This window comes from Mytilus trossulus, chromosome 9 (assembly GCF_036588685.1).
Source record: "Mytilus trossulus isolate FHL-02 chromosome 9, PNRI_Mtr1.1.1.hap1, whole genome shotgun sequence".
NCBI lineage: Eukaryota > Metazoa > Mollusca > Bivalvia > Mytilida > Mytilidae > Mytilus > Mytilus trossulus.
The window spans coordinates 52,024,451-52,039,124 of record NC_086381.1 but is presented as its reverse complement, the minus strand read 5'-3'; the positions used below and the strand labels follow the sequence as shown (position 1 = coordinate 52,039,124).

At 32.3% G+C, this 14,674-nt stretch overlaps 1 protein-coding gene across 1 annotated transcript in view; it reads left to right on the top strand.

The window, feature by feature from the left end:
• LOC134684744 (uncharacterized) overlaps nucleotides 1–14,674 on the top strand; it is a 118,676-nt gene that overhangs the window by 13,143 nt on the left and 90,859 nt on the right. Inside the window, exons 5-7 of the mRNA XM_063544051.1 lie at nucleotides 1,579–1,691; nucleotides 6,210–6,402; nucleotides 12,588–12,680. Of these exons, the coding sequence (XP_063400121.1) occupies nucleotides 1,579–1,691; nucleotides 6,210–6,402; nucleotides 12,588–12,680 (399 nt within the window). The remainder of the gene's footprint in view (nucleotides 1–1,578; nucleotides 1,692–6,209; nucleotides 6,403–12,587; nucleotides 12,681–14,674) is intronic.

The following is a 14,674-nucleotide window of genomic DNA, read 5'->3' as shown; positions in this document are numbered from 1 at the left end:
AAATGAGGGTAGATATAACCTTTTCCTTAAATATGAATTACCTGGTAAGGTGTATCCATTTATTATTACATCTATGGTGTATCCAAAGTTCTGGTAACCATGTAGTCTGATTGAATGTGTAGATAACAGTATATCTATTCAGCTCCCCTAAATTATTGGAAAATTAACCTTGAAAGAAATTGAGGCCAAGAATAAGTGGTTTCTGAACACAACCTGGCCTTAAAGTTGAGAGAATAATGGGACGCACCTAACATGGTTAAGAGAAGTTATCTCAAGAATAAATACACCATAATTTGGAAAATGCAGAAGAGTATACATCTCTTTTAGAATAGCTATATATATATGTATTTAGATTTACACAAAACCTTCCTAGTATATAACATGTACAAGAGATGAAGTATTCACTGGAACAGCATAATCTACAGTAAAAAATGAACTATTAGAAATAAGCATTCAAAATATGTTTCATGCACTTATTTCTTTATAAATGAATAGTATGCATGGATTGTTGTCAAATTGTTTACTGATGTGAATTAAAGGATGTGTGTATTTTGGGTACTCCTGGTAAGAGAATCATGGATTGTTTGAGATCACTTCCAAGCCATTTTTTGTATTTTTCATATGGATTCAAAATTTAAATTTGTTAAACTATTTAGTACATGAGAATACATCAGCAAAAAAGACATCTGTTCAGTCTTGTTAGCCCTCTCACAGGTACAAATCTTGCCAGAATTTAAAAAACCTATTATACTATAGGTTAATATCAGCAATATCTCTGAAAAGTTATATAGTGGAATTTGGAAAGAGTTATGCCTCTTCGAAAAATGAATATGTACAACTTATGTGACATTTGAACTCTTTCCTTTTATTTGAAATTAGAAATAATTCTTTCATGCCATGTTCGTTTTCAGTTTGAGTAGATAATATATTTGTTAAAATCTTTGTGCCCAGCGTGTCCATAATCAGAAAAATTTTAGAAAGTGTAATTTTTTATGCCCCATCTACAATAGTAAATGGGCATTATGTTTTCTGGTCTGGTTCTTTCGTTAGTCTGTCCGTCCATTCTTTCGACTGTCACCCTTCAGGTTAAAGTTTTTTGGTCAAGAAAGTTTTTGATGAAGTTGAAGTCCAATCAACTTGAAACTTAATACACATGTTCCCTATGGTATGATCTTTCTTATTTTAATTTAGATATTTGACCCCAATTTTACTGTCTACTGAACATAGAAAATGATAGTGTTAGTTTCAGGCTTAAGTTTTTGGTCAAGGTAGTTTTTGGAGAAGTTAAATTCCAATAAACTTGAAACTTTATACAAATGTTTCCTATGATACGTTATAACTAATTTTAATGCCAAATTAGATTTTTTACCCCAATTTCATGGTTCACTAAACATAAAAAATGATAGTGTGAATGGGGCACCCGTTTACCTTGGACACATTCTTGTTTTAGTACGTATGTGGGTTGTATGGTGAGTTTGTTCACTTATGGATCTCCAATTGCTTAAAAAAGTTTTCAATCTTATAAAGGAATGTTTTTTTGTAATGGTTAAGAAGTAAGATTATTTCTTTTTTCTTTAGCTACACCTGGTAACCAGTCCTTCATACCTTCATACCATGTAATGGGGAAGAAGCTTGAGCTGCATTTGCTTGTGCAAATATTTCCTGAACCAAGTTTTCAAATTTTTTTTATGGTAAGTTTTATATCCTTTTTAAAAATTCCAATACTGCAATAGGGAACATCCATAATACTAAAATAACGAGGTCCAATTTGTCAGACTTCATCAGGTAAAAACCACATATCAAAGACTTCAATATATAGCTAATATAGGACAATGGTGTAGATTAAAAATTACACCACTCCAGACCCTTTTGTTTTCCACATAATTAATATTGCCAATAATTAACAAGTTCCTGGTCGAATCCGATACCGATACCAATAGTATAAGTACTGTAAATTTAGAAATTATTGCGTGCATTTATTATTGCAATTTTGTCATTTTACACTTGAATGCGATTTTAATTTTTACGATTTTGAGAAAAGTCATGCTTAATTCAGTTAAAATATTACAAAATGCGAGTTTAATTATTGCGTTTACAACTCAGTCGCATTATTCACAATAATAAAAACTTCGCAATAATTTCTGAATTTACAGTATTCACCTGTTAACTTTTACCTTATCTGTATGTTCTGCATCTGACAGGCGCACCACCAAACTGTATTTAGAATTTTGCCTATATACAAGGGTCATAATCAGAGGGTTGACAAAAATTGTTCCTTATTGTAGTATTTTAAGATAACAATACAATTACCAAAAATCTGGACTTAAAATAAGTCGTATAGGTACAGTTTTCAATTTGTTAGTTGATATGACATAAAACAGCGAATCAAAGAATTCAACTTTATTTACAACCAATGCTGTTGATTACTATTACTCCATTCCAGGACCTTTTGTTTTCTAAATAATTAATATAACAAAAAGTTGGATAAGATCAAGGTCGATGGATTCAAGCATAAAGGTTTGAAAGCAGAGAAAACTGTGTGTCTTATAATCGGCATGACTTCATCAGATGACAATACCAATACTAAAAGAAGGCTTAGGCATATATATATACATTTATTCAGGCACGGACACCAGATATCACTGGTGTGTTCTAGTAATTTATATAATTGTATCAATAAACTATTTTTTCTAGACGTTTTGGCCATTTGCACACACTGGCTTTCTTCAGTTCATTTTTTTTCCTCACATCTACATGGCTGACACTAAATTTGTATTTCCTTTTTATACGACCGCAAAATTTGAAAAAAATTTCGTGGTATATTGCTATCACGTTGGCGTCGTCGGCATCCTCTTTGTCGTCCGAATACTTTTAGTTTTCGCACTCTAACTTTAGAAAAAATGAATAGAAATCTATGACATTTTAACACAAGGTTTATGACCACAAAAGGAAGGTTGGGATTGATTTTGTGAGATTTAGATCCCAACATTTTAGGAATAAGGGGCCAAAAAGGGTCCAAATAAGCATTTTTTTGGTTTTCGCACAATAACTTTAGTTTAAGTAAATAGAAATCTATGAAATTTTGACATACAGTTTATGACCACAAAAGTAAGGTTGGGATTGATTTTGGGAGTTTGGGTTCCAACAGTTTATGAATTAGGGGCCAAAAAGGGCCCAAATAAGCATTATTCTTGGTTTTTGCACAATAACTTTAGTTTAAGTAAATAGAAATCAATGAAATTTAAACACATAGTTTATGACCACAAAAGGAAGGTTGGTATTGATTTTAGGAGTTGAGGTCCCAACAGTTTATGGATTAGGGGCCAAAAAGGGGCCCAAATAAGCATTTTTCTTTGTTTTTGCACCATAACTTTAGTATAGGCTTATAACTCAAAAACCAAAGCATTTAGAGCAAATCTGACAGTGATAAACTTGTTTATCAGGTCAAGATCTATCTGTCCTGAAATTTTCAGATGGATCAGACAACCTGTTGTTGGGTTGCTGCCCCTAAATTGGTAATTTCAAGGAAATTTTACTGTTTTTGGTTATTATCTCGAATATTATTAGCTCACCTGGCCCGAAGTTTTATGTAACAAATTGTTTTATGTAACAATTTTCATAAAATTTGTAAATTTTTACTAACAGTTTCCACTGAAACTACTGGGCCAAGTTCATTATAAATAGAGATAATTGTAAGCAACAAGAATGTTCAGTAAAGTAAGATGTACAAACACATCACCATCACCAAAACACAATTTTGTCATCAATCTATCTGCTTCTTTTGTTTAATATTCACATATACCAAGGTGAGCCACACAGGCTCTTTAGAGCCTCTAGTTGTAGTTTTCAAACAATAACTTTTGTGTTAGTTTTTGAATCTTTCTGAAATAAAACCACAAGTTTCCATACCATGAAGGGATAGTTTTTAATGATGATGGCTCAAAATGTTTTGGAATTAGGGTCAAAAAAGGGGAAAAACTAGGTATTTCTGGTCAATGGACAAAATTTAAGACAATTTAAAAGCAGTGTAAGGGAGGTAATTCTAAGACATTTAAAATACAATGTTGGGAATTCCGGTTTTAACTCCGTTATACTTCTTGTATATTGTGTATAAAGAAATGTATATAAAAAAGATCCATTGCAAAAAAATAGGGGTGGGGGAAGTTTTTTTTTTTTTTTTTTTCATATTTCCATAGATGCCAACCATTACGATTTTTCCATGCGTCAGTGGCATTGTTCCAATACCATTGACCAGAACCACAGATTGGAAATGTACAACTCAAATCGACACCTGGTTAAATCGGAATCTAGTCAAATCGGCACCTATTTGAAGTCAATTCGCCATCCAATAATATTTGTTATAATATTTTCTATTTATAACTTTTACCAAGTACATAGTTAATATGTTGTTGTGTTTAAAGAGGGTGGTAAAGGATGGGTGCTTGCACGAAAAAACGTGAAATAAGACAAAATTTCACATTGAACGTGAAATGATTTCTGTAATGAACGTTGCACGAAAAAAAGACTTTTATGTGAACCTTTTGTGACTGAGTCACTGTCTTCTTGTAAATATTATCTCTTTGTTTTACTTGATATCCCCGATTTAGTATACACATTTATGATATAATTGGTTTACGGCTTTTAAAAAAGTATTTCTTGACGATCCCTGCCAAGTGTTTAAATTTTATTTGAAAAATACCGAGCACAAAAAATAAGGCTTTGAAAATCATGATGCACGTAAAATTAAATAAGCAGAACAAGCTGAACGAGGCACCCGTCTTGCACGTCTGAAAGTCAAATAAAAAAGTAAAAACATGTTGAACGCGAAATAAAAAATGGCGTTCACGTTGCACGAAAATAACCCTTTACTACCCTCTATAAAGGCAAACAACGAAGCCCTTACCCAAGCTGTTGTTTTAACAATGAGACAATTAGAAAAATAAAATGGAAAACTACAAGTCCCTTTCAATATTCAAACTTTTATGCCAAATAATAGCAAATTTAAGGTGTTCTTTTTCAGGAAAGTTTAAACAGCATTAAACTAACAATCCTGTAAAATGCTCAACTAGTTAAGGTTCATGTGGACCCTATGGCTAAAATGGCAAAATTTTCACCTCAAAATTTTCTTTGAGTATTGGCAAACCTGTACATCTTGAAAAGTTTTAAGGCATAGCATGCCCTAGATAAATAGAATTCAAATGAATATTGTATGATTTAGAAAATTCACAAATTAACTGGATTTTGCCCTACACTTTTTTTCGTCCCTGCAGAAGAGGATAAAATTAGCAAACAGTTGAGTTTACCTTGATATTGTCCACTCAGGTACACAGTTTAATTAACCAATTATTGTCAGGTATCTATTGTCCATATAATGTCCATGTCAATTAAAATGCTCACTTTAACTTTTACCAGTGGGGAAGTTCTCAAACCTGTTTCCCAACTTAGTTTATTTTGGCATCTTCAAAAAAGTGCACAGCAAAATCCTGGTAAGTTTTTATTTTTCTAAAACATAAAACATACTTAAAATTCATTTATCTAGGGCATGCTAGGCCTGAATTTATTTACAGATGCGCAGGTTTGTCTGTACTCAGAGAAAATTTTGAGGTGAAAATACGGTCATTTTAGCCATAGGGTCCACATGAACCTTAAAAAATGCATAAAAAAATATCCAATACATTTTTGTACCTTTAATTCCTAAATATACCTCATATATATAATTAAAAATACATGTTCCAGACCATATAAGTATTTGGACGGTTTACGCATACTCGTACGGTCCCACCATACGCATACTGAAAACTTTTAAAAAATACAGCAAATTTGATAGTTTGTTACTGATTGTGTCAAAAGGGGTTGGCATCTATGTATTTCTAAAATTTTATAAATTTTTGAAAAGTTAAAAAAAGAAATCTTTAATTTCACAATATTGTGCAATAGATTTGTAAGATCTTGACATTTGTTTTGTGTCAGAAACTCATATTATGTCAAATATTTGATTGCAATCTAAATTCAGAGCTGTATCAAGCTTGAATGGTGTGTCTATACTTGCCCCAACTGTTTAGGGTTTGACTTCTGCAGTTATATAAAGTTGTGCCTTGCAGAGCACCTGGTTTTCAGTAAATTGTATGTATGATTATTTTCTAGTAATTTGATTGAATGATTATTTTTCAGTAAGGATGTTTTCAGTAAAAAAAACATTATAATTTCAGGGAAAAAACTTAACAGAATTCATGAAGATAGATCTGCAAAAAGATGGTTTATTCTATAAAGGGAATGCTGAACTGACATATGATCTCACAGAGATGACATGTAATGGACAACTTCTATTAAAATATTATCTTGCGAGTTCAAGTGGACTTATTTTCCAAACAACTGTAGCAGGAAACATGTGTTCTGATTCAGGTAATTAGTAAAATAAGATGATTTAAAAAAAAATCGTCTATATTACATATATGTATAAGAATTTTGTGTTCAACTTTCACTAGAAATAGAAAGAAATACAAAGAGCACTTAAATGACTTGAAGTGATGTCAAATAAAAAAATAAAGTTATAACATATTACAGATGCCAGCAGTGTCCATGCAATGAACATCAGTGGACACTCTCCATTATGGTAGACTTTAATATACCACATAGTTCATGACTAAAATTTATTTTTGCTGATATTGTATTGCTGATAATAATTCATTTACAATTTCTTTTCATCTTATCTTATAAAGTGTTCATTGTTGAAGATAAAATTGATAAAATTGAGAATGGAATTGAAGATGCATGTTTAGGTGTGTGCAGACAAACCATGTAAATGACAAAGAAAAGTTAGGCAGCATATACTCTTCTTCTTCTTCTTCTTCTTCTTCTTCTTCTTCTTCTTCTTCTTCTTCTTCTTCTTCTTCTTCTTCTTCTTCTTCTTCTTCTTCTTCGTAATTGACTCGGGCGCATCTCAAACAGACAGGAGGCCAAAAGTAAAAGTCCAGGAAATAATCTGGAAAGTTTTTACAATAAAATATGATATTAATTACATCTATGTACACTGGTTATCATGCTGTCTATTTCAGATGTGGCTGGGTCCAGGGGATGGTATTCACTTTGGCCCTGAAGTCCTCTAAGAGATTCAGACTCCACTACAGATTCGGGGAGTTAATTCCATTCTCTAGTTGTTCGTGGGAAGAATGAGTGGTAGTATACGTCCCTCTTCACTCTAGTTTGTCTAAGTTTGTGGTTGCCCCTAGTCCTACTGTCTCCTGTTGTGTAGTATTTGGCTGGATCAATGGCAATCAGCTGGTGTTGAGGTTTGTAATGTCAACACAGCAACAGACTCTTGTGCACTTTGTGTTAACACCACTTTTACTCTGCAGTAAACTTAAAAATCTTAAATGGCACAAAACACACATTTGCTTTCAAGTAAACCATTGCCTTAACCTGAAAACGGTGTGTATTCTAAATTTTGTTGAGTCTGTGACTTCTGTTGCAGAAAGCCAAACATAGGGATAGAGATCGGGCATTAGCTGACTTCTTAAAAAGGTAGAAGACCTGGATGTTTTATACTTTCTATATAAATGCCTTATGTTAACAAGTTACAATCTGTCATATGTCTATTGTGTTTGATTTCAATTTTATTTTCATGGTTCAGTGACTTTTTGAAAAAAAAGTGATAAGACTTTTTGTAATGTTGATTTCTCTTTTATGATTAGTAATTGGATTATATTTGGTATGTGCAAAACCTTGCAAGGTCATCATGTCTCTCCAGCAGTTTTAGCTTGACTTTAACCTCATTTCATGGATCAGTGAACAACAATTGGTTAAGTTTATGGTGGTCAAGTCATTATCTCAAATACCATTAGCAATAGGTCTACTCTATTAGTTTAAGCATATTTATTTATAGTGGATTGGGAAACAAGTTTTGCAACTTATATTAATCCTTTTCCACTCTGCGGGTGCGAGTGCTGCCTTGTAGCGGCATTAGCCTACTCTTTTTTGAAATCTACAAGGGTGTCTTTAACGTGCAAGAGATATGACTCTTTTTTAACACGGGTCAGCCATTTATCCTCCCCGTCCGACAGAGAATCATAATTTCCTCAAGACCATACTCGCAAATGGTGTCAAGGGAGAGCCGAAAATCAAGTTCCTAAAATTTTCATCCCGAACAGGAATCAAACCAGGAACCTTTGTGTTAGTAGTCTGATGCACTAATCACTACACAATGGCTCTCTATTTGGGGGTATGGAATGTTTTTAGGTGCAGATTTCCAACTGGCAGGTGTCATTTTCCTCCACCTTGACCTCATTTTCATGGTTCAGTGGTAAAAGTAAAGTTTTTATATTTGAAATTTTTTTGGTCGTATATTGGTATCACATTGGCATCGTCGTCGTTTATGAAGACATTTGGTTTTCCCACTATAATTTTAGTTTAAGTATTAAATAGAAATCTATGAAATTTTGACACAAGGTTTATGACCACAAAAGGAAGGTTGGGATTGGTTTGGGAGTTGAGGTCCGAACAGTTTAGGAATTAGGGGAAAAAAGGAGCCCAAATAAGTATTTTTCTTGGTTTTCGCTCCATAATCTTAGTATAAGTAAATCTATGAAATTTAAACACAAGGTTTATGACCACAAAAGGAAGGTTGGGATTGATTTTGGGAGTTTTTGTCCCAACAGTTCAGGAATAAGGGGTCCAAAATCAAACTTTGTTTGATTTCATCAAAAATTGAATAATTGGGGTTCTTTGATATGCCAAATTGAACTGAATATATAGATTCTTAATTTTTGGTCCCGTTCTCAAATTGGTCTACATTAAGGTCCAAAGGGTCCAAAATTAAACTAAGTTTGATTTTAATAAATTTAAATTCTTGGACTTTTTTGATATGCTGAATCTAAACATGAACTTAGATTTTTTATTATTGACCAGTTTCAAGTTGGTCAAAAATCGGGATCCAAAATTATTAAAAGTATTGTGCAATAGCAAGAAATTTTCAATTGCACAGTATTCATTAATAGCAAGAAATCTTCAATTACACAGTATTCAGCAATAGCGAGAAATTTTCAATTGCACAGTATTCAGCAATAGCAAGAAATTTTCAATTGCACAGTATTGTGCAATAGCAAGTATTTTCAATTGCACAGTATTGCGCAAATAGCAAGAAATATCAAATTGCACAATCAATAGCAAGAAATTTTCAATTTGAGTTATCTTTCTTTGTTCAGAATAGTAGTTGAATCAACTTAAATTATTGCTTTATACAATATACAATGTATATTCACTTTTACTACCAACTGATAAATAATAAAACAATCTTTACCATTCAGTAATAAAAAGCACTTTTTTTACATTTTAATATTTTATGATGTATTTAAATGAGTAGATACTGTTAGAAGTTAGAAGTTTGAATTGAGATCAGTTCTGGAATAAGGAAAAGTGGGATGTGAAAAAAATGGGAGGTGTGGGGGGATTAATTTTTCTCATTTCAGATTTCATAAATAAAAAGAAAATTTCTTCAAAATTTTTTTTGAGAGGATTAAAATTCAACAGCATAGTGTATTGCTCAAAGGCAAAACATTTTTTTAAAGTTCATTAGATAAAATTGAGAAAGGAAATGGTGAATATGTCAAAGCGACAACCACCCGACCATAGAGCAGACAACAGCCGAAGGCAACCAATGGGTCTTCAATGTAGCGAGAAATCCCACACCCGTAGGCGTCCTTCAGCTGGCCCCTAAAAATATGCATAATAGTACAGTGATAATAGACTTCATACTAAACTCCGAATTATACACAAGAAACTAAAATTTAAAATCATACAAGACTAACAAAGGCCAGAGGCTCCTGACTTGGGACAGGCGCAAAATTGCGGTGGGGTTAAACATCTTTATGAGATCTCAACCCTACCCTTATACCTATAGCCAATGTAGAAAAGTAAACGCATAACAATACGCACATTAAAATTGAGTTCAAGAGAAGTCCGAGTCGGATGTCAAAAGATGTAACAAAAGAAAATAAATAAAATGACAATAATACATAAATAACAACAGACTACTAGCAGTTAACTGACATGCCAGCTCCAGACCTCAATTAAACTGATAGAAAGATTATGTCTTCATCATATGAATATCAGGCACAAGACCACGTTCATTCTGTGTCAGAAACCTATGCAGTGTCAACTTTTTAATCACAATCCAAATTTAGAGCTAAATCCAGCTTTAATGTTGTGACCATACTTGCCCATCCATTCAGGGTTCAACCTCTGCAGTCATATAAAGCTGTGCCCTGTGGAGCATCTGGTTTTGGTTTGGTTTGTTTTTTAAATACTGTATACAATAGGTTAACTTTATTTGATGTATTGAATTACTGTGAGGTTTATATGTTTGCCTGGCAGGTAGCATCTGACTTGACCCTCATTTTCATGTCTTTTGCTCAATGTTAGGTTTTCCTGATTCAGTTTGTTTCCTAGAAGCTATATGCAATAGGTCAATTTATTATACCCCTGCTTTGAAAAAGTGGGTATACTGTTTTACCACTGTCAGTCTGTCTGTTCATCAGTCCATCAGTCCCTCAGTCTGTCTTGTCTGTCCAACTGTCCCATGAATATTTTTCTTCAAATTTCTCTCAGGAACAACAATACAAGGATTTTTAAAATTGGGTTTCAGGGTTTATACAAGTCTGCTATACCGTGTGATGCGTTTCTCTGATTTACCACTCAACAGCATCTTGTTTACTTTTCAGTATTAAAATTATCCACTTGCGGCAGGGGTATCATCAGTGAGCAGTAGCTCCCTGTTTCACTTGTTAATTTTATCGACACATTGTATTTGCTCTTTTGGGAGACTTTTGAACTTTGTCAATTTTTGGAGTATTTACTTGCATAAGAGGAGTGTTTCCAGATAACTTCTCCTACAGTTAAAATGCTAGGAAGTTTTGACTTTGCTGTCTGTTAGAAAATATATTGAAGGTGTACATGTGGTCAGGGTTTTTATTTTTTATTAATTTTTGCTCTTTTCGAAGACAATTTAACTTTGTCATTCTTGGGGTTAAATGTTATACTTTTTAAAAAAACTCTTTGAATCTGCAGGGGCATCAATTGTGTCTCTGAGAAACAATGATATCTCAAGGCCATAAGCTCCCTTCTTTTTTTTTTTTTTATAAATTTTATAGTTTAAATTTCCTAGTTTTGAGGATATTCATTAAAAAAAGGTTTTTTTCCAAATTTCTAATAATAACTCAAGAATGCTTTCAACAAATTGCAAGAATTTTTTTTTTATTGTTTATATTTTTATATTTACATGAGCTTCCTTTAGATTTATAAAATTTTAGATTTTATGTTTCTGAGTCACAAGGTTAAATTCATAAAAAGAGGGTATTTCCCATTTTTAAGACAATAACTCAAATATATGCTTTCAGCAGTTCTCATGAAACTTAGGTGAATTTTTTATATCTATCAATATTACAGCTCCCATATGAAATTTATTAATTTTACGTTTTACATTTCTTAGATATAGGTTTTTATTCATTAAAAAAGGAGGGATTTTCCAGTTTCCGGATGATAACTCAAAAATGCTTTTAGCAATTCTCATAAAACTTTGTAATATTGTTCATATCTATTGATGTAATTGTAAGCTCCCTCTTGATTTTCACAAATTTCTGATATATGACATTTATAAGTAATTGTAGTTTATTCTTTGAAAATGCTAATGACATCAACAAATTATTGATTAATCTATTAGAAGTTTCCTACCAATTACAGCTTAAACTGAATTAAAATACTAAGCTTATATCATGTATATTGTCCATTAATACATAAATAAATCAACTTCTAGTTGTACTTGGATATGCTGAACCTAACCAAGTATTTAGATATTGGATATTGAACCATAGCAGTATTTTTTAAGTTCTTTGACCACTTTCATTCTGTGTCAGAAACCTATGCTGTGTCAAATATTTATAATCACAATCCAAATTCAGAGCTCTATCAAATTTGAATGTAGTGTCCATACTTGGCTGCCCCAACTGTTCAGGGTTTGATCTTTGCAGTCTAATCATTAGCTGGCATGAGCCTTGCAGATCATTTTTTGCAATGCTATAAGAGTTCTGATACAATACTTGTATGATTGACAATTAACTGTCATGATTTACACTCAAATTGAAATTATATTTTGTCCATTGTACCTCTACTTTAATGCCAATCTTAATTGACCACAGTAAATAGTTTTGGTAATACTCAATATTGTAATGTGTCCATGATATCCTTGTAAATAAGGTACAACTTCTATACCCCTTATTGCTATTTGTCTGCCATTACTTAACATCACAAAAGTTCCTGTTATATAATACAAAATATCTGATGCCATAATGGGAAAGAGATTGTTGTACGACATCAATACATTTAGTTCAAGCGTGACAGATTCTCACGTCATCCAGGACAGATTTGCAAGTAGCAAGAAAGTGTGCTGTCCATTCATTTTATATGTTTTATCTTTTGCCATTTGATAAGGGACTTTCTGTTTTGAATTTTCATCGTAGTTCAATATTTTTGTGAGTGTACTTTTTGGTACAAAATTATATTGTTTCATATATATCAGATTTTAATGTCAATTGCAGGAAATCCAACAGTAATCATAGTTTCTGTGGTGGGGATTTTTGTTCTCCTAGTTTTGCTACTGCTAGCATGGAAGAAAAGGAAGAAATGGATAAGTAAGTTAAGCACCATAGTTAAGTTATATATGCACACTACAAAGCCTTAAAAGCCTTGTAAATTCTGAAACTTTTGTATTAATTATTGTGTTTATTGGATAACTTACAATTGTGATTAAAAATTGTGATTGCAGCAAATAGTGCTTAGGAAAGATGCTATCAAAATTTACAATGTGAGTTTTTTGTTGTTGTGAAACCTATCCTGTAAAAATTATAGCAATATCCATGATATCTAAAACATCTAAAAAATTCGACATTTAAACAATTAATAAGACATCTGTATTTAATGTTAAAAATAGGGGGAGCATTAAATGGGCTTTGCTATTCTTTTTTTTATTCCAAATGTTTCAGGTGCAATGTCATAAAATCAAAGTAAATCATACCCTATTGCATACCAAAAAGGTTTAATAAAAAAATTCCCTTGAATTTGACAGTTGTATGAAATAAATCCTACATTTCATTGAAAATTTCTGAATCATAAACATACTATCTTTGGTGTTTCAAAGCTCCATTCTTTCTATACCCTCACTACAAAAAAAGTGGGGGTACACTGTTTAACCTCTGTCATGTCTATCTGTCCGTCAGTCCATTCATCTGTCTCAGCAGTGATATTGTTGACTTTTAATGGCCCAGCAATGAAGTTGTCGGTGCCATATAATTTTACCCTTGTCCAAAATCCTTATTTCCAATATTCCATGTTTCCGAAATTCTGTTATTCCATAATTCCTAAATTCTGTCATTCGGCAACAAACCATTGTACAGAGTGTTTTTCTAAATGCCTTCAGATATTGGGCTGATTTTTGGTATGTGAGTTAACCATGATGAGTTAATCAAGTTTAAGTTTCATTCCACTTCACTAACTTTTGCTGAAATAACAGGCTTTGGACTTTGATAAATTATTATTATTAAAAGCCAAGTGAGCTTTTCCCATCACTTTGCTTCCTGTGTCTGGCCTCAGTCCTCGTCCTGCGTCTGTCCTCGTCCTGTGTCCGTCCTTGTCACTGGAATTTTCAGATGAATCGGATGATCGGTTGTTAGGTTGCTGCCCCTTGATTTGTAATTTTGAGGAAATTTTGCTGTTTTTTTGTTATTATCTTGAATATTATTATATATAGAGATAAACTGTAAACAGCAATATATTGTACAGCAAAGTAAGAACTAAAATAAGTCATCATGACCAAAATAGTCAATTGACCCCCTAAGGAGTTATTGCCCTTCAGTCAATTTTAAACAATTTTTATAAAATTTGTAGATTTTCACTAACTTTTTTCACAGAAACTACTGTAACAGTTATAGAAATAGATAATTGTAATCAGCAAGAATGTTCAGTAAAGTAAGATCTACAAACACATCACCATCACCAAAACACAATTTTGTCATGAATCCATCTGTGTCCATTGTTTAATATGCACATAGACCAAGGCGAGCGACACAGGCTCTTTAGAGTCTCTAGTTACTAAAAAACATAAACAATAAAAAATTAGAAACATGTAACATTGAAAAAAAACGTACATGTATGACTTGTAAATAAGGACTTAAATCCTTACATGTTCAAAAAGGGAGGAAATAAATAAATATAGTAGATAAAAGGGAACATTTTAATTATGAGAGTTTCATTTTATATGTCCATTTATGGGATGTTTTATAAATGATATACTGTTGTCTGTCTTTCCATCTGTCAGTCCTTCTGTTGTCAGATAATAACTGAAAATGTTAAAAGCAATTTTCATAAATCTTTGGTGAATTGTTCATATCTATTGACATATCTAAGCTCCCTTCAACTTTGATAATTTTAGATTTAATGTTTCCAAGGTAAGGGATTTTATTAAAAAAAAAAAGGGGGGATTTTCCAGTTTTCAAACGATAACTCACAAATGCTTTGAACAGTTTTCATGATACTTTGGTGACTGGGTTATATCTATTAAATTAATCTGCTTTTATTTTATTTTTTTATAAATTTCTGACAATTAGGAGTAAGGAACTTTATTTGTTGA